The following is a 26236-nucleotide window of genomic DNA, read 5'->3' as shown; positions in this document are numbered from 1 at the left end:
TAGGTACCATTCTACAAAGTGCTTTCAGCTCAGAGCTGGTGTGTGGTTTGCCATCTGGTCTGGATCCTACATGGTGCAATACTTCTGACTACAGAAACAGACCCCCCCCATCTTCTCCATACAGCAGGGAAGGAAAAACTTGAGCCAACTAGCCAGGCTGCAGAGCCACTGGTCACTGTACCAGTTACCTCCTGTGGGTACTGAGTCTGTCCTGCTCAAGAATCAGTGGTCTGGAGTAATGTTAATTTAAATGACTTCATGAAAAAACTCAGGCTGAAAAATCAGGACCTAAACTAGGTCGTTACTTTTCCCCACTGGCTCCCAGAGGACATAATGAGAACCATGTGCTGGAGCTGGCCTTCTGCTCAGCATAGTTGGACATATCTTTTATCCACTGAATCCTGCAACAGTCAGCAGCCAAGTCTTGTACTGCTGCTGTAGAGGACCTTCACAAGCACCAGAGCAGCATAGAGAACCACCAAGCACAGGGTGGAGGCACAGCGTATGTTGAAAAGGAGGAGGGGAAAGACCAAGTGTGTAAAAAGATTAAAGAGATCATCAAAGCAGTAGGAGAGGATTGTGGCAGCAACTGTCTTGGCCTACCAGGGAGAAAAGGTGGACTCTGCTATGAGTTGGGCTCAGTGGAGGACGGGGTATTAGAGAGAAACCCAGGCCCTTGTTTCTTCCCATAGACAGAAGAGTCATGTCAGTGAAGGGAGTTAAGCACAGTAGCACCAAGATGAGGTGTGTATTTGGTGGAAAGGCTGCTGGATGGCAGCTCCAGCACAGAATGGAGATTAACCATTGAATCTACTTCAACAGCACAGGTGCCCAGCAGCTAGCTAGGATCCAGGTTGCAATGAAACATATGGTCTAGGATGCACAGTGTTTCTGTTTTATATGTTTACACTTGATCTTTGAACCCTTCCACTGTTAGCTGTTTCAGTGCGGGATATCTTGGCTCCCAGATTTTGGATTACTCAGAGCAAAGGATAATTTATTACAGTGAGGGCGGGATGACACCTGTGACTGCTTTCAATATCTGCTCTTGAATACCATCAGAAGCAACTGCTCCCTGTGAAAGAGGCTTTGGCAAAGACTGAGCAGTTCACATGCTTGGTTTGTGAGAGACCTCTTACTGTTGTCCTAGTGGGGATCCATTCTTAGCAAAGAACTTGCTTTCTCTCTGCATGCTGGCAATATTGCAGAACATGGGTTATGTCAGATTTGCCTGTCCTATTCTTCCTGGTAGGACAGTTTGTTGTGAAGATATTTTAGGGATGTTCTTTTTCTATCTAAAGAGGAAAGTAAAATATTGGAGTTGTGTTTTCCCTTGGAACTTGTGCTCCATGAAGGGAAAGGTGACTGCACTGGGTAGAGCTGTCCTGCCCCCCTGCTGTGTGTGGAGCTTCCTTGGGCCCTCGGGGTGGGGGGGATCTGCTGCCTCCCTTTGCATTGGCTGAAGGAGCAGCTTTTCCAAGTGCCTGTATAGCTTGAGAGGGCCACCTCTCTTTTACAGCTTTCCCAACAGAAACTGAGCAGGGCAGGTTGCTGCATCTGATGTCTCCCCAGGGGACCACTGCTTGGAGCCAGAGTGCCCTGGAGGGATTCTCCTGCCCTGGGCTGTGGGAAGCCAAAGGCACTGGCCCCATCCAGCTAAGTGGGGAAGCGTGAGCTGCCAGAAGCTTCCTGCTGCACTGGGTGCATGTAGACAGGAAACGGGGAGGGGGCTTGTTTACCTCTTCCTACTGTGTGTGTGGGATTTTTTTGTTCTGAGGAGCCAGGTGTTCGATATGTGAGAAACATGGACTACTCTTCCAAATTTCAGCCCGTGTTCCAACTCAGACTGCCTCATGCTGGTTCTTCTAAGGACGCTTACCTTTACCTGGGCTGCTGGCACTTGATTCCAGAATCTTCAGATACAGGTTTGTGCTTTCAATAACCACACAAGCAGAAGCTTAAAGGGTTTGTACCAACTTTTATTATCTTTTCTGGAAATGGGATTTGGGGAAGGGAAGGAGATGTGCAAGGAGGAGCTGATTGTTGCAGATGGGGATGTTTGGGATGTATGCTGGCAGCAGTGTGTCTGACCAAAATGACTGAAGCAGTAAAGCATGACAGCCAGGACACTGCCTTGGTGGATGTGTTTCCTTTACAGGGATTTTGGTTTTAAGGTCTACTTTGTAGGTTATTTCACATACAAAACAAGAAAGCGTATTTTAATGTCTCTATGTGTATTTGTATATATATAAGATAGATATATATACACACATATTTTATATTTTTACAACCCCCAGCTCCTAAAGGCTTCAAGTCTGAAGGGCCATGTGTATATATGCATTATAAAGAGATGCTAATTGACTGAGACAAGGCTTCCTTACTGGCTGTATGATAAATAAATGGGTAAGATATCTTTCCTTGAAATCTTGCACATGTGCAGAGAATATGGTTCAGCCAAGCACCAACTGGCAACCCCATTCAAGCTGTCCTGTCTCTGGCTATTTCCTGCAAGGGTGGTGTGAGGCTGCCTGTGCTGTCCCAGGAATTTTGGGGGGCTCACTCCTGTGGGGCTTGGAGGGGCAGATTGAAACATACTTGGTTGTGTTGCCTGTGGGTCAGGCACCCTGCATGTTGGGGCTCCTATTTTCCCATGGGGCTTCCAGTGGATTCTTTTGGTTTATTTTACCATGGAGGAGAAGGTTTGGTGGGCAAGAAGGGAAGGGGTTTTGAAGGGGAAAGACAGTCAAAATTCACCATACAATAGACAAATCTTCATAAAGGTTCGTCTGCCTGCTCGTTCTTTTTTCTCTCTCTCTCTCCCTGTCTCCGTCTTATGCTCTCATGTTCACTCTCATTCTCTGCAGGTTGTACACTGTTGTAGGGCTAAAGGTCTCCTTTTGTCAAGCTAAGGTCAAGTCCCTGGTTGGCAGAGGGCAGCCCTTCATACAGGCCTGTCCACGGCGTACTGGCAAGGGCTCAGGTTGGAAGCTGCCGTCTGCACTGCTGGGTAGGTGAAGTTGGCGTGCTGCTTGGCCTTCAGCCGCAGGCTGGCCAGGCTGGAGTTGCACGTGTCCCTGTACATGTAGGGGCTGGCTGTTGAGGCGTAAGGACAGGCACTGGATGAGACAGCAGAGTTGAGGCTCGGGCTGTTCAGATTATTGATGTTTCCCAGGTTGTTGAGGCTAGGGGCTGGTACTCCGGTCACTGCAGTAGGGACCATGGATGAAGGCATGGTCATTGAGGTGATGGAGCTGGGTGGGGAGAACATGGGCTGGGAGGAGAGGGGACTGACGTTCATGGAGTTGAAGAATGGAAAGCTCTTGGCCGAGAGCGGACTGCTGGCAAGCCCCTTGGTGGCCCAGTTGTTGTAGGAATAGCTGGAATACATGTCATCATAAGGCTGCATCAGTCCATTGAACTGGGCTCCGAAGCTGTTCTTGCACAATTCGGCCTGTTGGTTCCTCTCTCGTTTCCTCCACTTAGCTCTGCGGTTTTTGAACCAGACCTGCAAGAGAGAGAGAGGGAGGGCATGGGAATTGCTCTGGCTGACCTTTCAAGGGGCCTTGCCCTGGTTTCTTTGCCCAGCAAGACAAGAGCTGTTGAAGGGTTGACAAAGCTCCCAGGGAGATGGGAGGCTGAGCATCAGGAAAGAGCTGCAGCAAGATGTCTGGGCTTCAGGGTCATCTCCCATCAGGAATCACCAGGTGGTCCTTGGCCAACAAACAAAAACCCAAAACACTGCCATTTCCCAACACACAGAATAACCCACCTCACTCAACAAACAGGTGCCCTTTACAGAAGAAAAAGAGTGGGAAATATTTGCTGTATTTCCAAGTGACCACAGCTAGGAGGAGAGATTGGGGTTGTGTGACTTGAGAGCAAAGGATTTGGGGGATGTGGCTTGAAAGCTGCTGAACAAAGGAAATAACTTCTTTTGACTTTATGTCAGGATTGGCTTGGAGTGGGGTGTTGTAAGTCTGTCTTCTAAAAGGAAAAACTGTTAGTGTTAGAGGGATTCAAACAATATAACTTCCTAGAGCATGGAAGCTGCTGGAAGGCTATTCATGGTGCTGCTAACTCATATTTCTAGTAGCAGAGAGAAGCTCTCACTCCAGCTGGAGCCCTGCCACACCATGCCTGTGACTACACATTGGTTTGGGAACCCAAAAGAGAGCCCTCCAGCAAGAGTAAGGCTGGGGAGTGATGGTACTGCAAGGAAGGGGTCTGCTGGGTCAAGGCAGCCAGCTGGTGGGGCTCTGTGGGGCACAGCCTGGGCTTTGTATCTACCTGTATAATTGCAAGGTGGCCCTGGATGGGGAAGGCACCACCAGCATGGAATATGTGTGTGGCAGGATGTGCCAAATCTCAAGTGCAGACCCTGGTGAGATGTTTCCAAGAAAAGGAAATTTTCTAGTACTCCTAATTCCTTCCTTGGTTTGGGGATAGCTTGGTCATGTATCACAGCAGGCTTCTTCCCCACAAGCTCAGGCCCAGGAATGCGGAAGGGCTGCAGTCCTACCCGGACTCGTGCCTCTGTCAAGTTGGTCCAGACTGCAATCTCCTCCCTGGTGCTCATGTCTGGATAACGGTTTCTCTGGAAAGTGGCTTCCAGCTCTTGGAGCTGCTGGCTGGTGAAGTGTGTCCTCTGCCTCCGCTGCTTCTTTTTGAGCGAGCCGTCTTCAGGGTTGGAGTCGTCCGTCTGGTTTTGCTGGGACTTCTCCGTGTCTGTGTGAGAAACAGAAAGATGAGAGAGATCCCCTGAGTTCACTTGAGGGCTTGGATGCAGTTGGGGAGCCTAACCTTGGGGCAACCAGTGCATTCACAGTGAGGACCCTTTCCACTGCAGCCACCAGGAGTGGTCCCAGGTCCCTCCCATGTCCTTGCAAGCAGGCATCCACACAGCACCAAAACCAATTCCCCCTTCATGCAGCACAGCTTGTCTTTGTTTAACTGCCATAACAGATGTTAGCTTCCAAGTGACTGGATTTAGATTTTCCAAAGTTCCAATATTTGGGTTTAATTTACCACAGTTCACATGGGGCATAGCAGCAGAACCTACCCAAATTTGCTTAAAACTCTCTGCCTAAGGTGTCTTTTAGAAAAACTGAACAGAAATTGATACAACACAGTGAAAGATCCAGTCATGTTTCTATGGACAAGTGATGGGAAAAGACAAATTGCAAACTGATAGCACGCTGAGGCTCTTCAATTAATTATACCTGAGGAGCACAAATTTTCACTCCCCTTCTCGCTCCTTTACATTCTTACTTAGGTGCACGTTTTGATTTTTAAAAAATAGGGAAAGGCCTCTCTTAGACCTTACCATGAACCACTCCAGCATCTCCCTGTCTTTCTGCCCCTGCTCTCCTCCTGATTCACAGATCCCTCTCCTAGAGGCAGTGTTTTTCATTTCACTGCCCATTAAATGAACACCTCAAAACTCTCCAGTGTTCAGAGTGGTATCTCGCTGAAATGTACAGCTCAGCCTCCTTCTGGGCATCAAGTCTTTGTCTGCATGCTGAGCTTTTGGTTGCTGTGGGTGGAGGTGGGCAGCCAGCTGTTTGCATGTGCCACAGCCCTTTTTGGGGGCTGTGCAAATACAACCAGGCAAAATGCAAACAGGGGCAGAATGCAAATACAAATATCTTCTGTTTAGTTGTCCTCCACAGAGTGCCCAACTGCTCAAATGTGACACTTTCTTTTACGATGGAAAAAAGCTATATTTTGTGTTTAATTCTGCTGAGAATCAAGAAAAGTCACCATAGAAGAAAACATATTCCAGTGAAAATAAATAATTTCTGATGTTCAGCTCCTTCCTCTGACCTAGAAGCCAGGTGAAGCATTTCCAAATGAAAATCGGGTCTTCAGCAGGGAGAGGAGGTGTTCTTTTACAATGGGAAATAGTCAGCTAAACTAAATAGAAATTTTTGCAAATTGCTCCAAACTGTTCCACTTGAGAGAAGAACCTTTTAAAAAATCCTGGCATCACTCTGCTAAAATTGAAATTTCTGTTTGGTTGCAGTTCTTTGAGTGGAAGCTAGTTTAAAAGGCTTCAAAGTCCAGAAAAATCTCTACATGAAGGTGTCTGGTACAGCCCCATAATGAGTAGGGGGGCAAGGAGACAGCAGCCTAGAATACAGCTGAGTCAGTGAAAAAAGGGATTCCACAAGTCAGATGGATGTGCTTTGAAATAATAGGCTCTGTCTTTTCCATTTAGGTTTTATGGGGCATGCAAGAGGCCTAAAAGCATCTGAGCCCCCACAGAGACTGCTGCAGGGCAGTGCTGTGCCAACAGCAGGTGCTTTAGTGGGCCCCAGACCTGGAAGATGCTCCTGTCTCAGGAACCTGGTGCCACTGCCTTGTTCCTATGACAGCCTGTTAATTCAGAAATGTTTTCCTGCTGTTCCTGAAAACTTGCCTTTCTTCAAAGGGAGCAATGCTGGAGTTGCAGAGAGCATTGGCAGGAGAGGTGCTCGATGTCCAGGGAGGGAGCCCTGGGTATGGTCAGTGATTTGCTCCCCACCAGCCACCTCTGCTTCTGTAGCATGTCTGATGCTATCCACCAGCAGGAATGTGAATGCAAGGACAGTGAGATGGCCATTGCTCACAGCAGTAGGGTATAAGTTGGTTCTTCTGAGCAGGAAGGTGCTATGTCCTATTCTCAGCATCAGGACCAGTTTGTGTTTCTATCCAGGCTGTACCTGTACCAGAACTTTCCCAGCACACTCTTGAAACAAAGCCATAGGAACTGAAAAGTAGAATGAAAGAGCTTGGTTGTGGTCTTGTGCTACTCTTCTCATTTTCATGAGCATCTTTGTTTCTGGATCCCATATTCAGCAGAACTCTTGGAAGCATGCTCTTAATGCGGATTTTTATAGTGGTTCTTGCCAAGGAGATTAATCTGATTTCTCTAGCTCAGTGCTCTAAACCAGTATTGGATGCAGGAGATTCCTGCACTATTCATCTCCAGAAGAGATTAAATGGGGAATGATGCCACCCATCTGAGATAGTTATTAGGAATGGCTCAACACTGATGAACAGACAACATTTGGTTTGTTTGTTCATCTGCTGAGCCTGGGTTAATTACGAGCCTGATGCATACAGGGGATGTATTCTCACCAAAGTCCCTGACAAATATTCATTTCCAAAGGGGCTGCTGTGAAGCAGGAGGCTATGCCCTAATCAGGAACTCCTGCCCAGGACTGCCTTTCTTCACTCAGGAAGAAACTACACCAAGAGGTAAAGAAAATGGAGTGAAGGTATCACTGGTTTATGGGCTACATCTAGGTGAAGGAGATCACAATATTTCTTGTTTGGTATTTGTCTTCTCAACACCCTCTGGTATACCTACTTTCCATAAATCTTAAGTCTAAGGAGAAGTAGGAATCCCAACTTTGAGCCTTGAAAAATCTCTGCGGTTCATCTTGGTGTCCTCTTTGTTTCCATATCTGCTATCTGTGTTTCTTTCTGTGTGTCATCTCTTTTCTGGTTCTTCTGTCAGCAGGGAATAAGTGTCCTCTGTAAAAGGTGCAGAGTTTTGACTGATCACAGTGGGGACCCAAATATGGCAATACAGGGAAAGAAAGGAGCCCACAAAAAGAATGTGGATGCTTTGAATCTGTGCTGAGGAGCACCATATGGGGAGATGTAGTGCAGTTCTTTTCCTGCCTCACTCCTCATCGTTGCTGTCCCCTGAGGTGTGCTGCCTGATCAAACCTAACAGAAGGGGGTGTCACAAACCATGCCATACAACTGGAGGACACTTGAGTTCCCGGAGTGCTGAGCCCAGACAAGCAAGGTTGGTGTTCACTTCCTCAGGATCTATTTCTTGTGTGGAGGAATGAAGCAGAGCCAAGGAGAAGTAGGGAGGCTGCTCTCTTGAGGGGAGTCAAGAAGTGCTAGAAGTGCAGCCCTGCCCCTGCCCCAAGCAGCTCTTGGTAGTCTGCTCTATTCTGCCTGACACTGTTGGTGCATGATGCAGAGGCCATCAGCCTCTGGTGCAAAGGCACAAGGTGCCAGCATCTGCACACAGGTAATGCTGACAAACAGTCACTTCCCAGAACCATTTTATTTCTAGACTGCTTAAGACAGTGGGAGTGATGTAGCCAGGCATCCAACTTTTATTGTCACCCTCAAATAGGTTGTGGAATATATCTTGTACACATTCACCCAGTCAGTGAAATGACTGTGGCCATAACTGGAATTAGCTGCTCATGCCTAATGGAAAGAAAAGTCAGGGCCTAAATTGGCACTTCTACAGCATGCCAGGGCAGGCTCAATAGGGAAGGCCACTTGAATGGAGACACTGCCATGCATCCAAAGCAGCTGATGAGGAGCCACTGAGCTTGGGGATGTGCCCAACTAAGGTACGTGTGCAGTGGGGAATTTGTCAGGTGGATTCTCTGACTCTAGTTATCCCAGTGTAACTCCCTTCATGATACTTTCTCTGGGGAATTTTAATCTGCATCATTATCCTTATTAGCTTTTGTATGTGGGTGAGCCTGGAGGCTTTACACGGAGAGCAACGAGCTGTCCCCGGCCCTCACTCCCTCATGCTGGCACTGACAGAAGTAGCTTTGCATTGTCCTGACACATCCAGAATAACAAGGGATGGAGTGGTAACTGGACAGATGTAAAATCCAGAGGAAACCATAGAATTTGGTAGCTGATTTCTGAACAGGCGTGAACGGTAATGTTGTTTATTCAGAGCCTGCTAAAGAATTCAGCAGGCTTGGGAATGGTTCAGCCTTTGGGAATGGTCAGAGGCACCTCTGTGGGAGAGCAACAGCGCAGTGCACCAAGGCACGGGTGAGGAGACTTTTTCAGTTAAAGCAGGAACAAGACAGTGCTTCCCTTGCATCTTAATGCCTGAACCTGGAAAGTTCAGCCTAAGGTTTACCTTTACAGTGGAAAGTTTAAATCCAAACAATTTAAACAGAGGTGAAAAAATAAAAGAGCAGTTTAAAATTAGGTGTAACCTTCTGTGCCTTGGATACTTCCTATGTTGTGGGAAGAGCTCTCCTGCTCTGGGGATTCTATTTAGGCAAATACAATAAAATCTTGATTGGGCTGTGACCTGACTTGCCTGGCTCTGGCCTGCCACAAGCTGTACCCTTGTGAGCAGAGGCTTCCTGCAGCCAGGGCCAGATGACCCCACCACTGAGATGATGTTCCCAACCTCCCAATAGCTTCCCAACCTCTCATTGCAATATGGACCCTTATGCCTTTCCCCTGCTTGTTGGCACAGCCATGCTGCTATGGCATTTTGTTGGCTCTCAGTACAACAGGAAACTTCCTCTGGGAGCATTGCAGCCAGCTCCTGCAAGCCACTGGCCACCCAGCTTCACCCACAAGGATGGGCCAGGGTTTTTCTTGTGTCTTGAACCTTGCACTCACCACTGTGGTCCTGCCCTTTGCAGCTGTGCTCGTGTTGAGGAGTTCCAGAGTCTGAGAGAGACAAGGCTGGGCTGCGAGCCTCCGTGTCTGCCAGCAGGTTGAAATCCATGGGGCAGGGATGGGTGGTGGAGAAGGAGGAATCTGAAAAACAGTAGTCACAGGGTGATCAGAGAGATCAATATGTGTGTGACCTCTCTTCACCGCCTCCAGCAGGGACTTGCCTTGAGGAAAGGTCTAGGAAAAGGAAAGGATCCCTGTGTGATCCTTGGACACCTTTGAGTTTCTTGGCTGGAAAATGGACATACTGGGCTTTCAGCTGAGCTTCCCTATAAATCAAAGATCATCTAGTGACACTTCTATTTGCAGCCTTCAGAGAAAGAGCCTCCAATTTATAGGTGACATTCAGACTGAAATAGCAACGCCGGGAGCATGCTGTGTAATGGAGATCTGAGGAAGTGGTTCTGGGCCAGCCAAGGGCTGTTAGCACCTTTCCCCAGTCATCCCACCTCTCCCATCCTCCCTGCCCAGCTTCCCTCCTCTTTCTCCCTTGCTTCTCCATGAGCTGGCCAAGCCTAAGTGAAGCTGTTTAGAGAGTACTACATTCACACATCCCAAAAGAAAAGCATTCCTGTGCCTGTCACTGATAAGAAGGCACATCTGCCTGCACAGCCACTGCTACAAGCAGAGATCCAGGCAGTGCAAGTCAACTCCTTTGGGGTACACAAGGACCTCTGGAACATGAATTAACATGGAAATCACATTTCACATGCTTAGGTGCCTGGGAATGAGTGGTCCTGGCTGTAGCAGGAGCTTGCTTCCAGCCTTAGATTATGCTGACTTTAGGCTCCCCATGACCCCTCAAGAGACTGGCTTGTGCTGGTGAGCCATTTTCCCTGGCTGAAAGCATCCCAACTGGGAAGCTGTCAGTGCTGGTCTCCATGACAGCAGGAACCACTGTGACTCTTCTGCCACCTCTTTCCACACCTTTCTGTCTCAAATAATTTGATCATTTTGGGACATTTCATCATTCACTTCCTTATGGACCCCGCACCCTCCACCTGTATTGCCTAAAGGAGCTCAGCTGAGAGCACCACTTTGTTTGGACCACACTGGATGCTCATGAAGAGGCAGGCATGAGGCAGTAAATGTTCCAAGCCTGGCTACATCCCCTTGGAAAGGTGAGCTGGCCTTGGTTTAGCCCCTAATCTGAATTTTGGATCATAACCCAGCAAAAGGCAGCATGTTCCACTGCCACCAGTGTACAGTTTATGAAGGCTGGATCACTCTGAATGGACCACAGCAGTTTCTAAAACTTAGACCACTCCCAGCTGCTACCTCACCTTCTCAGCTAGGGGTCCTTTTCATCTAAGAAACAACAGCTGATACACTGTGCCAGGATCTGGGACCCCTGGGTTTAGGGAAGTTTGCACCAGGTGTTCGAGACTTTCAGACTTTAGGTGGAGATCAGTTGTGAAGGCTGGATCCTGGGTGGTGAAGGATTGCCCAGCCCCTCAAATCCATGCGTGTCAGGGAGGGAACGTGCTGAATACAGCCTGGACTGTGTTAGTTTTTAGACATGTAAACAAGAGATTAATCACATAGCTGTTGCACCTCATTTGGAGGAGGATGACAGTGACTAAGGATGTATTTTCAGAGCTGTCTAAAGCCTCCTTTAGTCAATTTGCACAAGGCTGCTGCCAGGGCCCTTGTCAGGGCTGATCCCCATACCTGTAGTGTGCTTTCCAGTCTGTGATGAGAGGGAAATGTGCCATTTCTAATGGTTATCTGGCTGGCTTCTGCAGCAGATCTCACTCACAAAACCCCTGCAGTTTTCCTTGCTCTTCACTTCACTTGACCTCCATTCACTGCCTCCCCCAGACTGCTGGGGCAGTCTCAACACCGACCTCAGTCAGTGCTCTCTGGAAGCAGCACCTAATGAACCAGGACCTGGTTCTGGTTTCCCAGACCTTTGCCTTGCTCTGGGCTTCTCTTCTCCTGTGGGAGAGAAGTGGCAGGACTCTGGCTTTGCCATGAGGCTGGTTTCCATTTCCACTTTGTGGCAAGCCTGACCTTTGATGTCTGCTGGCTGTGTTAAGCTCCTGGCAGCAGCCCGGCACAGCCCTGTTGCATTTTGCTGTGTGTACATATATGAAGTGATGTGACAGGGGCTGTGTTTTCTTTAATACCTTTGCATGGAGTAGGGGAGTCCATCTGCTGCTGATATTGCCGTGGCTTTTAGCATTACTCTCAGAATTATGCAGAAACGCGCAGTGAATTAATTCCATGGATTAAGTCTTGATTAAGATGTGTGTCACTTTGCTGTCTCAGAATTTATTAAGAGCCCTTCTTGAGTCTGCAGCAGATGGAATTTCTGCCCAATGTTTGTAGATGATAATTTCCCCTCTTCTACAGCCATTTGCATATGATTGCATCTGTCAAGCACAATTTCCTCTCTTCTAGAGCTTGACTCTCTACTGGACGATTTAAGGAGGAATTCAGATCCTTGCCTTGCTGTAATTCAAGGACAGTGTCCTCCTGTGCAGGGTCCTGTTTGCTCGTTTTTCCACATCTTGCATTGGTTTCATCTGTACAAACTAGAGTGAAGATAGTAAAACCAGGGGAGAGTATCCTACATAGGCAAGGTTCCATAGGTGTAAATGACAACACAAGGTACAAGGCCCAGGAGAACCTAGCCCTGGTATTGAAAATCTATGCCCCATGCCAAGCTATGCAGTGGTTGCAAAGTTCATCTAAGCTGCTGGACACAACCTAGCATGCTGGCCTGCCTCAGAGATACAGTGGACACTTAGATTAAAACTGGTTATGAAGTGTGGCCAGTCTTCAAGTTTAAACTGGGACTTGTGGCTGAGCACAAGTTTGCTTTGTGAACTGAATTTAAAAGCAGGAGGATTTCAGAGGAGATGTCGTATGTATATATGTAATTGCATAACCTATTGCATGTGCCATATGTGGTGGCATCAAGGAATGCCTTCTCAGTTTGCTCTGAGCAGGTCATGGAGAAACAAAAGCAAGAGGAGAGGGAGATCTGCTCAGCATGATCATAAAAGCAGGAAAAGTGTGCAATGGTGACAGCACGTGAGGTCTGTACCAACGTATTTACCGAAAGGCAACCTCATGGTTCTGACACAAAAGGCTGTAAGGTATTCTTCTAGATTATACAGCACTTTTGGATTTAAAAAAAGGAGCTTTTGTCCACGTTGACTAGATCTTGCTGTAGGAAGAGACATTAAGAAAGTCAACGCTAAACCTTCATGGCATTTCTAGTAAGTTGTTTGCCCAGTCTCAAGAAATCAGTGAAATTGGCACCTCAGAAATATTTTTAGATAAAATCAAATGTACCATCTTCATTTGACTCTTCATCTCACTTTATTTTAGCATAAGGGAACAGTTTCTTTAGTGAGAGCTCCTGTACTAGCAACACACAGCCAGGCTTGCTCAGAGGCTTCAGTTTGGTAAAACTAGCCATGGCTCTCAGTCTGCTCCAGCACCTGTACCTCCTTCCATTGATGCATGTTATGACCTCGGGATAAAGGTTCGCAAACCTCAAACAAACACATTTCTTCTTCCAGTCACTGCCCATATGCATCCTCTCCTTGGTGCTCATGTGAACATGCTGTGATCACCTGTGCAAGACCCTCCAGCCAGACAGGGAATGGCTGTCCCTGCTCCATGGGCATGGTGGAGGGCAGGGGAAGAGCAGTCCTTGCTCTAGGCCTTTTCTCTTTTCAAATGCACCCCCTTTCTATTTCTGTGTCAGTTCCCGACTGCCAAGCCGGGGCCATTTAGGCAGTTGAAGCAGGACACTCCTTTGTGAGGAGGGCAACCTTGTCTACCTGAAAAGAGAAACAAGGGTCCTTGTGACCCATCTCCTGGTTCTAAGCAACACACCGCTCCATCACCTGGGAGCAAAGAGGCTGTTGCTCGGGTTTTGTTTTTCGGTGGTTTTTTTTTGTTTGGTTTTTTTTTTTTTTTTTTTTTTTTTCTTTTTTCTTTTGAAGGGGTGGGAAGGAAACATAAAGGCTGACTTCAAGCAAAGTAAGGTCTAATATAGGGGTGGCTTTTGTGATGTGGGTCTTGCCCGCTGAGAGCCGCCTAGAGACTGACTAGTGTGTGCTGCTCGACTCTCTGCACTGCCATTAGGGAGCAGGCTTCCTGCTGGACCTGCTTTGACAGGTTGATCTGGAAGTGAAAAGCTGTCTCTTGTATTTTTTGATGTTATTTCACATCCCATGGTCATGCAGGGGTACTTCAACAAGGACCTGAAGTGCTTCAGGTTCCAAGATATCAGCAGTACAATGATCACTGATGACCCAAGGATAGGAGGGAAGCCCTAAACTGGCCTCTCCTGAGCACATCAGCACATCCCTGTGGATCTGTGAGCTCCCTGCCTCCAGCCAGGGCTAGAGGAGCTGAATGTTCTGCTTGGAATTGCTGATCACCACAGAGTTCAGGGTTACCCCTCAGGCTGAAAGGTGCTCCACAATCATCTGGGGGGAAGTGTCCTTTCATTCTTGCATCCCCTGAGGTGAAGGTATGATGTTACACTAGATTCTTAGGGTCAGAGCTGACTCTTCCTGCTCCATCAATCGCAAAAGTCAAACTGCTGCTGATTGCTTCACTCCTCCCATGCTCATGTTCCCTGTGTGCCGGCTTACTTTTAGGAGAGACAAACATTTGGGACTCTATTTAAATGCAGATTCTCAGGAAGATGATCTGCCTCTGTACTTTGGTCCCCGTGAGGGGCTGAGGTAAGGTGGAACAGCCTCTGCCTCTGCTCCTTGTCAAGGAGGAAGTGATTGAGAGTGTGCCTGTTCCCTCGCAGAACAGCATTTTGTTCTCTGGACACATGTGTTCGTTCAGGCCATGGTGCCATCAGAGTGCCTGTGGGCTGGAATTACAAGTGACATATCAGCACAGCACGTGAACCATGCAGCAACCAAGAGTCAGATTCTCTTTGCTGGCCAACACAAGTGCTGCCTGTGAGGGGCTCTTTCCCCACTGCTAGAAAGCAAGAAGGATGGGGTGCAAAATGACTTAATATTTGTCTCCTTGGACTGTAGCAATATAACTATGGGGAGACCAAGGTCACCCACTGCTAAACATCTCCGTGTAGCTTTAAATCTCCAATCTTAATGGAATTGCAGCAGGAACCAAGAGCAACCATTAATCACTGGAAGATAAACAGCAGCAGCCAACTGGTGACCCGGAGCGCAGGGCCATTATGGGACAGGAGAGCTGCCTGCCTCCAAAAACATCAGGCTGTGCACAGCCTCAGGCTGCCTGAGCAGTGGTTTCGGGTGCACACTCAGAAGTGGATCATCGACCTCCAGCAAGGGCTGAGTCACAGGTTATAATAAACTTTATTTCTCGATTTAGTCCCTACAGCTGGGCACTAACCCCTGAGCTCCTGAGGGTGGCTTCGTAGTGGTGTGTACTGCTTTGAAACCTGGAACACGGATTAGGGGTTTTATTCCTCTCATCAGTAGGAACTGCCAAAGTGTCCTGAGGCATTTAGTGGCTTTGTTGTCAGAGCAAGTTGTCTGGCACTGCCCCACACATGGATTGGGCTGCAGAGCACTGAGAGCCATGCATGGAACTGCAGTAGCCCAGGCCCTTGCTGCCAGGCTTCCTGGCCACAGCTGGCAGCAACGACCTGAGAGCTGGCAGCTCTCTGACGAGGGGGTGCAGGTTATTTCTCCTTTTGTGCATGGCTCTAAGGAGAAGTTCCCAAAAATGTGAGGTGGGAAGAGGGTGAGGAGGTAAGGTGCCGCCACTGACTTGTCTTATGATGTAGGTAAAACTATTTGACTGTTTAAGGATTGTATTCTTAATCTTAGAAATCATGTAAATGAGCATATCTGAGCTGGTGGATGAATGAATGAATTCTTTTCATTCAAAGCAAAATTCTTTTAAGTGTTTTCAGATCCTGAGATAAGAGGTGCTAGGAAAATGCCCAACCATGCTGGATGCTGCCTAATGCATTTCCTGGGGGATGGAGGCAGCCTGCAAGATGGGACCAGGCCACTCGTTTTCTTAATTTTGATATGAACCTCCAGCTGCAGAGGAAGATGATGGCTGAAACCTCTGCTCTGGGCAGCAGAGGGTTAATAAACTGCCTGTATTCCGGAGGATTATCACAATGAAAATGTCCCAAGGATTGACAGCTCCATACCCATGTCCACAGCAAAAAAAGCCCACAATGGAATGTGTCCTGTTCGCTTATTTGATGGGCCGCACTGTGTCCCTGTGCTGTGGAAGCGCCCTGATGTCACCATGCCCCATACACAGTGCACTGTTTCCCACAACAGGTGTGTCTGCAGTCCCCCAGACTGGTGCAGACCCTGCCAGGCTGAAGCACTGGGTTCTGCAGAGGCAGGGTAATGTGCTTGGGCTTGGCTTAAAGCAAGTTCTTTGCAATAGTATCTTTGGACCTCAGTGCTACCCTTAGCATACCTGGACAGTTTCTGAAGTAGCACACAAATTTTGGAAACAAATTGCTAATTTTAGTACTTCCAGACTTTCTGCAAAGTTGTTTTTTTCCCTAAACTAAACATTCATAGTTCTTGCATTCTTGTAAGCACTGTGCGTCAGGTCTCAACTGTGTTCAGCTGTGTTTCCAGTGTCCTTTGGATGCTATGCCTCAGTGGGGTGTTTGGCACCTTGGATTTATCAACCAGGACTGGGATTTTCATTCTGACAGACTGTGCAGTTATATTAATAAGGCTATGCTTTGTTATGGCTTCCTTTGTTTATTAGGCATCTGGAACAAAATAAATCAGCAAAAACTCAGTTTTGCCTAAACAACTTTCAATCACACAAAGTTGCTGGCATGGTATGGATTCACCATGCAGGGGTGCTAGGAGTGAGAGCATGGTCTGCAGTTATGGGAGAAAAGTCTTCAGGGAAATTAATCCTTTTGTTTTGGGGAAGGGAGAAAAAAGACTGATTTCAGTTAGAAATTCTGCCTGGGAAAATCTTGCAACTGAAATAAAGGATCTGCTAAAGTAAAGTTCCAGCACTGGCTTGGCCAGAACATACTAACTCTGTTCATCCCCACCTGCCCTTGCCCACTCCTGCAGCCCTGTCAGTCTGGCTCCAAAGCAACTTGTGCCACTACCAAGGGATCTGCCTGCATCTGCATGAGAGAAATAGCTGCACAGCCACAATGTACAAGGGATCACGATCTGCTTTTGTGGAGCCAGGAGCAAGACGAGACAGTAGCAAGTCGGGATCCCGGGCAAGAATGAGAGGTGCAGGCAGCCTGTCTGCAGCTCAGCCGAACACGCGCTGCTCATGCAGCAGCAAAGGCCACCAGGGCCTGGCATCAGCAGATCGGTATGTGTTGCTGTATTTAGTTGGGTGATTGTATAAATTTGACTAATTATTCTGGCAGTCAAAGGAAACTAGCCTGATTCCGATGGGGGCTGTGCTTGCAGAAGCTGGGCAGGGTCATTTCTGTATCTCTGTGGCTGTAAAGTTGGCTCATTTTAGGGAGGCTCAGATAGCTCTGTGACTCCAGCTGCTGTTAGGAGATTTGTATGCAGATGGAGGGCAATGGATGAATCAGACGTTATCGAGGATGTAAGTGATTCTCGCAATTAGTAAACATGCTCAAGAAAGTTCTTCATCAAGTGGGTAATGCAGGAGGTTGAAGGTTAGGATGGGTGCCTTGCCACCAGCATGTCACACCGCTATGGCTTTCTGACCTCTGTGCACTAGAGCTGCCAGTGTCTGCCATCCATCACCACTTCTGTAAAATCCTTTCTGGAGAACTTCAACTTGATCACAAAAAATTGTTCTATGACAGAACTCAGCAAAACCAGCAGCTAGAAAGAAGCTTTTGGGGGGGGAAGGTTGGTACTAGATAATTTTTTTAAAGCAACTTGTCAGAGCTCAGTGGGTTGCAGAGCCACAAAGAGAAAAGAGGTAACTGCCAGGAGTCTGTGATGGGCCCACCAACCACCATGGCCAACGAGCAGCTCTGTTGGTTAAGGAAACAAGAGCCCAGAAACTGCTGGCTTGCCCCGGGGGATGTGTTGTCTCAGTGCAAACCCGAAGTGCTGGAGGGAGCCGATGTCTGCTGTGCTTGGCTGTAAAGTTTCCTGATGATTTGTATTTTTCCCCCACCCCCAAGTAATTTGTATTTAAATTTTTTTAAGCTCTCTGGCAGGAAGATCCTTGGAGAATGGAGACTGCCGTGAATAAAACAAGTGGATGATCTCAGCTCACAGTATCCCTCTCCTATTCCTTGCGATACTGCACCTGGGCAGGGCTGGGGCAGGAGGGGGGTGACTCCGGGAGGGATGCTGGAGCTCGCTCCCTCTCCGCACTGCATCTTTATGGACCTTGCAACATGCCCTGAAGGTCAGCCTGTTTACCCAGACGCTGTTTGAAGGGGCCCAGGGAGGCAATTAGCAAACACTGCCGGGGCCGATCCCGCCGTGCCTCGCACGCGGCCGGTGCCGGCAGGATCGGGCCCGCGGGCCGCCAGGGTTTCCTGTCGTGCACCGGCCGCGAGCCTTGTGCGCATCGGGGACGAGGAGGAGGAAGGGCGGGTGGGTAAGCAGAGAGGACTAGCAGCTCCTCTCCCGGAGCCTCTCGCCCAGAGGCCCCACTCGAGTCCTTGGCAAAATGTCTCGCGTCCCTAAATCCAGGGCACAACAGTCATTGCAAAAGCAAAACCAAGAGGTTTGACTTGGGGAATCCTGAAATGTGGGAGTGTGCAGCCTAAGGACTGTGTACAAAGCCTGCCTCATTTTTTTTCCTCCCTCCACCCCTACTCCACCTCCCCCCCCACCCCCACCCCGCTCCGCCAAATCCGCCAAATTCTCAGTTTTTCCATCTACTCGGGGCCGCATCCCATGCGGAGCCCTGGGAGGTAGGCAGTTTGGGTGGGTAGGGGAGGAAGCTGCAGAGCTCTAATTACTCAGCCAGTCTGGCCCTCGGGCGATCCCATCAAAGCGGCTCGGAGAGAAAAGGGATGGGGCAGAAGGATGTGAGCCATCTCACAACGCTGCTGCCTGGGTCACACCACGTCCCGTCGACAGGCCAGCCTGCTCCGGGGACGGGGCTGTACCGCCAAAAATGCCTCTGCCCGCCCAGCCCCTGTCACCCTGAGAGCAACCTCTGCTGCAGCTCCAGGGCCAGGGAACGGCTTTCCAGCTCCCCACCCTGCTCTGCACCTCGGGCACATCTGAGCTTAGGCGCTGGGGCACTGTTATTAAAACCTACCAAACACAAAGTAAGCTGTGAAACCCTTTTAAATGGGACAAGAAAGTCCATATTTTTCATGGCTTTGGTATTTCTCTCTGCTTAGGTATGGATCCATATGGAGGCTGACCGTATGCAGTTAATTTACCGTAATGATTTTTTAAAATTATCCTAGTACATCCAGTCCTCTAAATCCTCTTCCTTATTTTGGAAGAAAACCTCCATGCATTTTCTTTTTTAAAAAAACTGCCTTCAAATAAATGCGAGCAAATAAAACCCAAACCCAACTCACAGAACTGGAAGTTAGGATATTGTGGCACCAAAAATAAAACTGATGGAACAAAAAGGGAATTTCATGTGGTTTTCATTGTCAAGTCTAAGCTCAGAAACAAACAGGAAATAAAAATGGCTAAACCAAAAGAGATTTCTTTTAAACTGTGTTCAAATCTAAGTGGGGAGCTGCTTTATGTGGGAGGGATTCTATGTTTATTTGCTTTTCAAAAAAAGGAGTAAATAAAAATGTCCACATGTAGACAGGTCAAGTTGATTTACCGTTAAACCCTAATGTTTCACAATGGTCATTTATAATCGGCTTTTTTAAAAGAAAATTATACTCATATAAATGGCAGCATTGCAAAGAGGAGAAAAGGCAATGGGTGGTGGGAAGGCTGCTTCTGTTTTAAATAAGGTTGAAGGGAAGAATGAATGGAAAGAGAGAAAAGAGAAAGAGAGGTGGAAGTAACTGTGAATCTCTAGTCATTTGTTTTATTCCATCTTTGTACTTTTTCAGTTTTTGCAGAGAGCTCAGCAGGTGCTGATCCTTCCAGCTTGTGCCACACCATTGAAGCTCCCCAAACAGCAATTTAATGTATTTATTTGAAAAGAATAGCCTATAGGATCAGTGCTGTGTGATTCAGAGTGGCATATGTATTACAGAAGAATTTCTTAGGCTCTCAGATTTGGAACTGTGAACTTGTTTGATAGGGGTTTACAAACAGGTGTCTCAATCACAGTAGCTCTGATGGTGATTTTTAGGGGTTACTTTAGTGCACACAGGACCCAGCTTCCCCAAGCTGGGGATCTGCTAAGATCCCCAGTAACTACAGCCCCATTAATGCTGTAGAACATTTTGAATAGTTGAAAAATCAGAGGAACAAAATTATTATCAGTTTCTGCAAATCCAGCTCTTGTTTGCCTCCTCTTTTATTCAAAAGGGTGTAAATGTTTATTTACTGGTGGAGCTGTGGTTTAGGAGATAGCAAAGAGCATCAGACTAAGGGTCAAGGGACAGTAGCTGTATTTCTGACTCAGATCAGGTAATTCTGCCAGAGCTCAATTTCTCCTCTGCTCAACAGGGATATTTCCCTTCATGCTAAAGCATCCAGAGATCCACGTATAGAAAAGCTAGTAGGCTCCTGAGGAGAGAGATCATAAGGTTCAGCTCTTCAGAAACGAGTGTTCCAAAGCTGAACCCACACCCTGCAAATCAGTGGGAAATTTCCTGTTCAGGAGTAGAGGATTGGCTCTCTTCTTGAATCTGCTTGGTAATACTCTAACACTGATGAGAAAGGAAGAGAGGGACCTCCCTTGCTCACTCCCCACATCTTTTTAAAGCCTAATAACAAAAATGTCTCTTAGCTTCTACCCAGCTAGATCTCCTAGGTCTTTCCTGAAGAAAACCTTCTTTTTTTTTTTTTTTCAAAATCCAACAGATCTATTGCTGACCACCCCACAGGAATTGCTCTGGCTAGGCTGCCATACCTGTCCTCCTCTGGGGTCAGAGGGAGACGAGGATTCAAGCAAATCCTTTCCCACAGAAGTGACCCCCCTCTTTGCTGAGTCTGGCCCTGGTCCCTTGTGCTGCCAAGCTTCCAGGATCAGCCTGTGGACTCCCTTAAATGCCCCAAGGAAGCCCAGAGCTAATAACCAGCTTCATTCAATTCCCAGTCACATTATTATCCAATCTGCCAGAGGCATTAATATTCAGAGGTGAGGCGGGAGGAGGGCAGGGGTGCTGGTGAGGGGGAGCAGCACACAAAGAGGAGGAAAGGAAGTGTGGCGGATTGGCCTCAGAAATATTCCTTCTCCAGCCGTCCGAAACCTCAGACTATTTCAGCTGGGTGTTGACAATAGAGGGTTTTTCGAGCCTCAGCACGAACTTTGATACCAGCTGGTAGAGACTGTTCCCCAGCCAACAGCAAATGCCCAGCCTTGGCACAGCCTAATGCCCTCAGCCCCATTGGCCCACAGCAAGATGGGGAGCTTTGCCCCCTCTGCCATCAGGCCCTAAGTAAATAGCAATCTCCCATTTTTAAACTGTCAGATAAATAACTGAGCCTGCTCAAAGACGCCACAGCCTCCCGTTTCAGACCCTCCTCCCTCCATGGCACCACAGTCTCATCCCGTTGCATGCCTGATGCAGGGTACACAGCTTGAAACCAGCAGTTCTCCTCATCTGGGACTTTGTTCCCAAACCCAGGTACCTCCCTTGTCCCCAAGGCCAGGGCACATGTGCCAGGTCACGAGACAGACCTCATGTCCCCTGCTCATCTCATCTTCCTTTTGGAGCGGTCTCCTAGATCAGGTTTCTGGCTTTTTCTTTTTGGCAGTCTCCAAAGTCAGCCTCACCTCTCAATCTCAAGTTTTTGGGTAGCATTTGACAGAGAGAAGATACTTTTTTTTTTTTTTTTTTAATTTTTTTTTTTTTTCGCCAGCTCTCCACAGGGAACATTAACCAATACTTTTGCAATCCAGTCACAATTTGCTGATCTATTAATTGCCTGAATTAAGCCCTTATAGAAATGTAACAGATATTAATTGAGGCTTGCAACAGTTCCTCTGACAAAGATTAATATTGGTTTTTAAACTAGTGCCTTGGACAGGAATATAGGTGGGCTTGCATGGGCAGAATCTGGGCTGCAGGTCAGGCAAAAACCCAGGAACTACAGTAACAGCAGGAAAACCACCGCCCTTGCCCAGACCCCTCTCCAGGCTGGCAGGGAAAGATTTCTCTGTGAGGTTCCTTATGAAGAGTACTGGGCATGGGGTGAAAATTTGCTAATGAAAAATAATTTTTAAAATACTAAAATCAAACTCTGCTCTTCTTCAGCAAACATTTGTGAAAACTAAAAGCAGCTATCATGATCAGATAGTCCTTCAGGAGTCAGCAGGCAGCCTTTTGTCCCTCACAGCAAGGCACCATCAAAGCCTGCAGAAACACCCACCCCTTTCAGCTTACCGGCAGGCTGAGGGGCTTGGACGTGGTGCTAGGAGCCAGGGAGACATTGATCCCATCACCAAAAAGGTGGTCCTTTCCCCGTCTTTGGAAGACGGGACAGGAACAGATGTGAACCTCTGATAGACACCTTCCTGAGCAGTTGCTTTTAGCATCTCCCAAAATTGCAGATGGGAGAGAGCCATTTCATCCCTAGCATCCTGTCTGCCAGGCCCGGGCCATGTGCGGAAGACCCACAAGTTTGTCCAGGGAACGCCAAGTTCCTCTCTTTGTTTGCAGCACTTAGAAAGTGGACGCATCGTGGGCCTATTAGTCGGGAGGCTGCTTGTCTCCCAGGTGAAAGAACGGGAAGGACATGAGAGATTAGTTTTGATTTCTGCATTGGCAGCTCGCAGCATCAGACGGGTGCGGCGGCCGGGGTCTCATCTCCAGACTCTGTGGGCCACCGGCGTCCTGCGGCCGCCTGTGCGGAGCCGAGCTGTGTACCCAGCAACCCGGCGGGCCGGGCGGGGAAGGGTGCGGAGCCCCGGGAGCTCCGACCAAGGGACTGCTGCCCCGAGCTGCCTAACCTCAGCGAGGAGGTGCGGACCGAGGGGGCTGGGGCTGCGGCAACCCCCGTCAGCGCCTCTGCAGGGCCCCGGCGGTGCCGGGGGTGGGAATCCAGCCCCCTCCCCGCTTGTCCCCTCAGCTGTCCAGCCGCGGGGGCGCCGGGTGAACGGCCGACAGGTGTGCCCCGCTCGGCGGCACCGGGCCCGCCGCCCCCCTCCCTGAGCCCGCTCCAGCAGCTGCGGCGAAGCGCCGGCATCGGCCCCCGCCTCGGCCGCCCTCCCCTGCCGGAGCCGCGGCCAGCCGGGACGCACCCGTTCCTTACTCCAGCTCCGAGGAGGAGGTCGGGGGAAAGGACAAGGGGGTGCCGCACTGGCGGGGCTGGCTCTTTCCCCGGAGCCGCACTCGTTGAGCCGGGAATAGACGGGGCAGCGAACAGTACCGGGCTCCGTCGGGAGCCCGCAAGAGTTGACCGGGCTTCCCGGGCACTCAGCGGGACGAAGGGACACCGCTCTGCACTGTGCCTCCGGCGCCGGGGAGGCTGGAGAGCCCCTGAAAGCGCCCGGAGGCCCGACAGGCGGTTCTGTGCACAGCCTCCCAGCGCCGGGCAGCCGCGCACCGCCGGGGAGGCTCGATGCCTCCGGCAGAGCTGCCGCGGGGTCGGCGCTCCCTCCACGCGGCCCGACCAGGTCTGTTACTCCCGGACGGGTCCCCGGAACCCCATCCACCGGCGCGCCGCAGCCAGCGGCGTCCAGGGGCAGATTCGCTCCGTCCGCGGGGGCCGGCTCGCTTCTCCCCGGCGCTACAGGGAGGTCGGCTCTGCTGTAAACAGGAGCCAGCCCTTACATAAATATCATTTATCCAACTGTCCAAAAGCCGTCGGGCTGCCTTCCTTTTCCCCGGCGACATCTCCCCGCCTCTGCTCCCTGTGCCTTTCTGCCCCGGACCCTGCAGACAGCTGAGCCGCAGCCCGCAACGCCGTTATTTACAGCGAACCCCGGCTAATTTAAACAGCCCCTGCCTCGCTCCCCCGAGTGGAAAATGACTAAGTTTAGCAACGGCGAGAGACTACAGCAGCGCTTGTGGGGAAGAGGCCCGCGTCGGCCCCGAGGGGACGGTCGGGGCTGCGGCACCCCCACGGCGGCGAGTGGGGGTCGCTGGGCCCTACAAGGGCAGAGCAGTGGAAGCGCCGCGCCCCGCTGCCAGGTGGGCAGCGCTCCCGGCAGCGGTGGGGGACAGTTCGGCCGCGCACAGCCCCGGGACCCCTTCTGGATGGCAGGGCTCTATCCGCCTGCTCTCACTTGGTTGCTGCCCCTTGACCCACGGGAGGCGACGGAAAGCCGGCCTCGCGCGGCGCTGGGGCTGACCCCGTGCTGCCGAGCAGAGCACACCGAGCCACCCCGTCCGGGATGCTCTTGCCCTGTGCCAGCATTGAAAAGATTACCACCGCCTGGGCTAGTATGAAGGGGCTCAGAGAGAAAGGAGGGGAGAAGCTCTCCCGGAAGGCGGGGGAAGGAAAGGCACTTACAGTAGTTCCAGATGCGGGTTCGGCTGAGCGGACTTAATCCTGCGAGAGGGGCGAAGCTGACCGCCGCCCCACGCCCCGGGCTGCTCTGCCGCTGTCAGAAAGTAAATCCTCCCGGCTCCCCTGCCACTTTGCGCGTCCCTACCGGCCCGCGGCTCACGGGGAGGGCGGAGGCGGAGGGCGCCGGCCGACTGCCTCCCATTCACCCTGGCCATTCACTTTATGGCGGGCGGCCGGCGCCCCCCGCCAGCTGCACCGGGCGCCCCGCTCCCGCCCGCCCCATTCCAGCTGCGCGCCCGCCGCCGCCCGCCCCGTCCAGCGCCGCCCGCCCCAGCACCGCCCCGGCCCGCGCCGCCCAATCGCCCCGCGGCTCATTTACATACGGCAGCAGCCCTGCTCTCAGATTGGCCGGAACGGGCGGCAGGTCCCACCCCCCCGCCTGGCCCCGCCCCGTCCCGCGCGCCGTGCAGGGTGAGCGGCGGGGCGGCTGCGGGGGCACGTCCCGGGCGCGGGGCTCCGTGCGGCGCCAGCTCTGCACGGACACGGTACTCCGGTGCATGTGCCCTGATACACTGCTCTTGGCGCTGCACATACTGCCTGCCTGGTTCAGTGCTTGGCCATCCGGTACCCTGGAGCCAGTGCTGAGCAGCCGCTCCTCTAGGAACTGGCGCGGCCACCCTCTTCGGGTTTTGCAGTTCGAGCTACCAGCCAGACGAAGGTTTTTTGGGGGAACCAAGCCCGTAGTCAGCTGGAAGCAGTTGGAAGCGTTCCGCTGCACGATAGAGCAGCAGTTGCAGGGGATGCTTAATCACAGTCTAGTTACTGCACGCGCTGTTGCGGCTCTAGGCGGTACCGGGAAGCGCTTCTCTGGCAATACCGTGCCGCTCCTACCGGGACACGGTAGCCTCACCGGCTGTGCGAAAAACACCGCGCTCCAGCCCGCTGATAGGTCTTTTGGAGCCCAAATGCTGCTCGTAGTTTAGATTCCAGCCTGGCTTCTACTGAAGTTCACAGCAAAATCCCGGTGCAGGAGCGTAGGGTGGGATCACTCCCGTATGCTTGTACCTGCTACAGCAAGCCTTGAATGTTTTAGCACACACATTTTATTCCAACTAAACAGGTCCCCTCTCCCAGTGCTTACAGGGAGAAGTTTGTAGAACCCGGGCTTAGCCTCTCTGTCCTGCTCCGGAGCCCAGGGGAGAGGTTTATTATCCCTGTTAGGCTCTTCTGGAGCTCGATGTGATTCTACGGTCTGCTTTTCTTGAGGCCATTCCCATGTCAACCTGCTCTCCAATTTATGATGTCAAAGGTCACCCTCAAGCTCTTCCACTGACATATTTTAAAGATTAGGAAATAATGTTGTGAGAATTGTAGTGGATTTCAACCCTGAATGATTTACCAACCATACCTATGGAGCCTAATAAATGCATAACATGACATAAAGATACATGGGAAGACAAATGCACACAAAGCAACACAGGATGTTAAAAGAGGTTAAGCAGACTCAGGCATTATGGATTATTGTTCAAAAACATGCACTGACATGTTAATTCAGTAGAAACACAGAGAATTTAAAAGGAATCACAACATTGACACACTTGTGAGAAATTACCTTTTTTTTAATGGTAGTAATCTGGGGCTTGTGTTTGCCTTACTGCTCTTTTGCCTGCCAAAAATGACAGCAAGCTGGACCACATCTGTTTCTAGCTCAGATTTTAATCCATCTCAACATAGGTTTGTCTCCATTAAGAGAAGCAGACACAGTGTAACACCACTAGCACTTTCCACAGGTCAGTCTGTCTATCAACACATGCCACAGGGAAGCAGAAAACTGCATAAGGTCTGCAGCAATGAAGGGACCGTATTTTCAGTTGCCTCCCTCCAAACCTTTCACCCTCAGTAGCCTGCAGTAAATACAGTTTGTGCTTACACTTACAAGTAATAATGAAACAAATGTATTTTTAGCTATTTCCCTTGGGGACTATGTCATAAGTTGGTTCCCTGTAGAGCACAGTGTAAAGACGGTTGGATTAGACCATCCAGGGACCTGCAGAAGGAGTCTGTCATCAAGGTATCCTCAGTTCAACTGCTGGACTGACCCCTGAAGGGTGTCTTTGGGAGGGAGCGCTCTAGTGCTTGTCGTGTAAATGTAGAGCTTTTTGGTTAGTGCCAGGACTTCTGACTATAGTGCATCTTGTCTTGGCAGCAGGATACTTCACTGCTGGGGAGGAGACCAAGAGCTTCACGTGGGTTCAGGAGACTGATGTATTTTAGATAAAATAAAATAGAAAAAAAATGCAAAA

At 49.9% G+C, this 26236-nt stretch overlaps 1 protein-coding gene across 1 annotated transcript; it reads right to left on the bottom strand.

The window, feature by feature from the left end:
- Positions 1-1958: 1958 nt before the first annotated feature.
- Positions 1959-24119, bottom strand: PITX3 (paired like homeodomain 3). Its single transcript, XM_066323951.1, has 4 exons — positions 23937-24119; positions 9397-9537; positions 4520-4725; positions 1959-3505 (listed from the first exon to the last, which is right to left on the bottom strand). Exons 2-4 carry the CDS (start codon positions 9503-9505, stop codon positions 2942-2944), a joined length of 879 nt encoding a protein of 292 aa, XP_066180048.1. The 5' UTR covers positions 9506-9537; positions 23937-24119; the 3' UTR covers positions 1959-2941.
- Between the last annotated feature and the right edge of the window lie 2117 nt (positions 24120-26236).

The sequence above is a fragment of the Sylvia atricapilla genome, chromosome 8 (assembly GCF_009819655.1).
Source record: "Sylvia atricapilla isolate bSylAtr1 chromosome 8, bSylAtr1.pri, whole genome shotgun sequence".
Classification (NCBI taxonomy): domain Eukaryota; kingdom Metazoa; phylum Chordata; class Aves; order Passeriformes; family Sylviidae; genus Sylvia; species Sylvia atricapilla.
Note: the sequence above shows the minus strand (reverse complement) of the source record. Positions and strands in the feature narration are given on the sequence as shown.

Excerpts from the sequence above, each read along its gene's own strand:
- PITX3 (XM_066323951.1), bottom strand. The coding sequence starts at position 9,505 with ATGGATTTCAACCTGCTGGCAGACACGGAGGCTCGCAGCCCAGCCTTG. Across the intron at positions 4,726-9,396 it reads CAAAGGGCAGGACCACAGTG|ACACGGAGAAGTCCCAGCAA; the intron begins GTGAGTGCAAGG and ends TTTCTCACACAG. Across the intron at positions 3,506-4,519 it reads TGACAGAGGCACGAGTCCGG|GTCTGGTTCAAAAACCGCAG; the intron begins GTAGGACTGCAG and ends TCTCTCTTGCAG.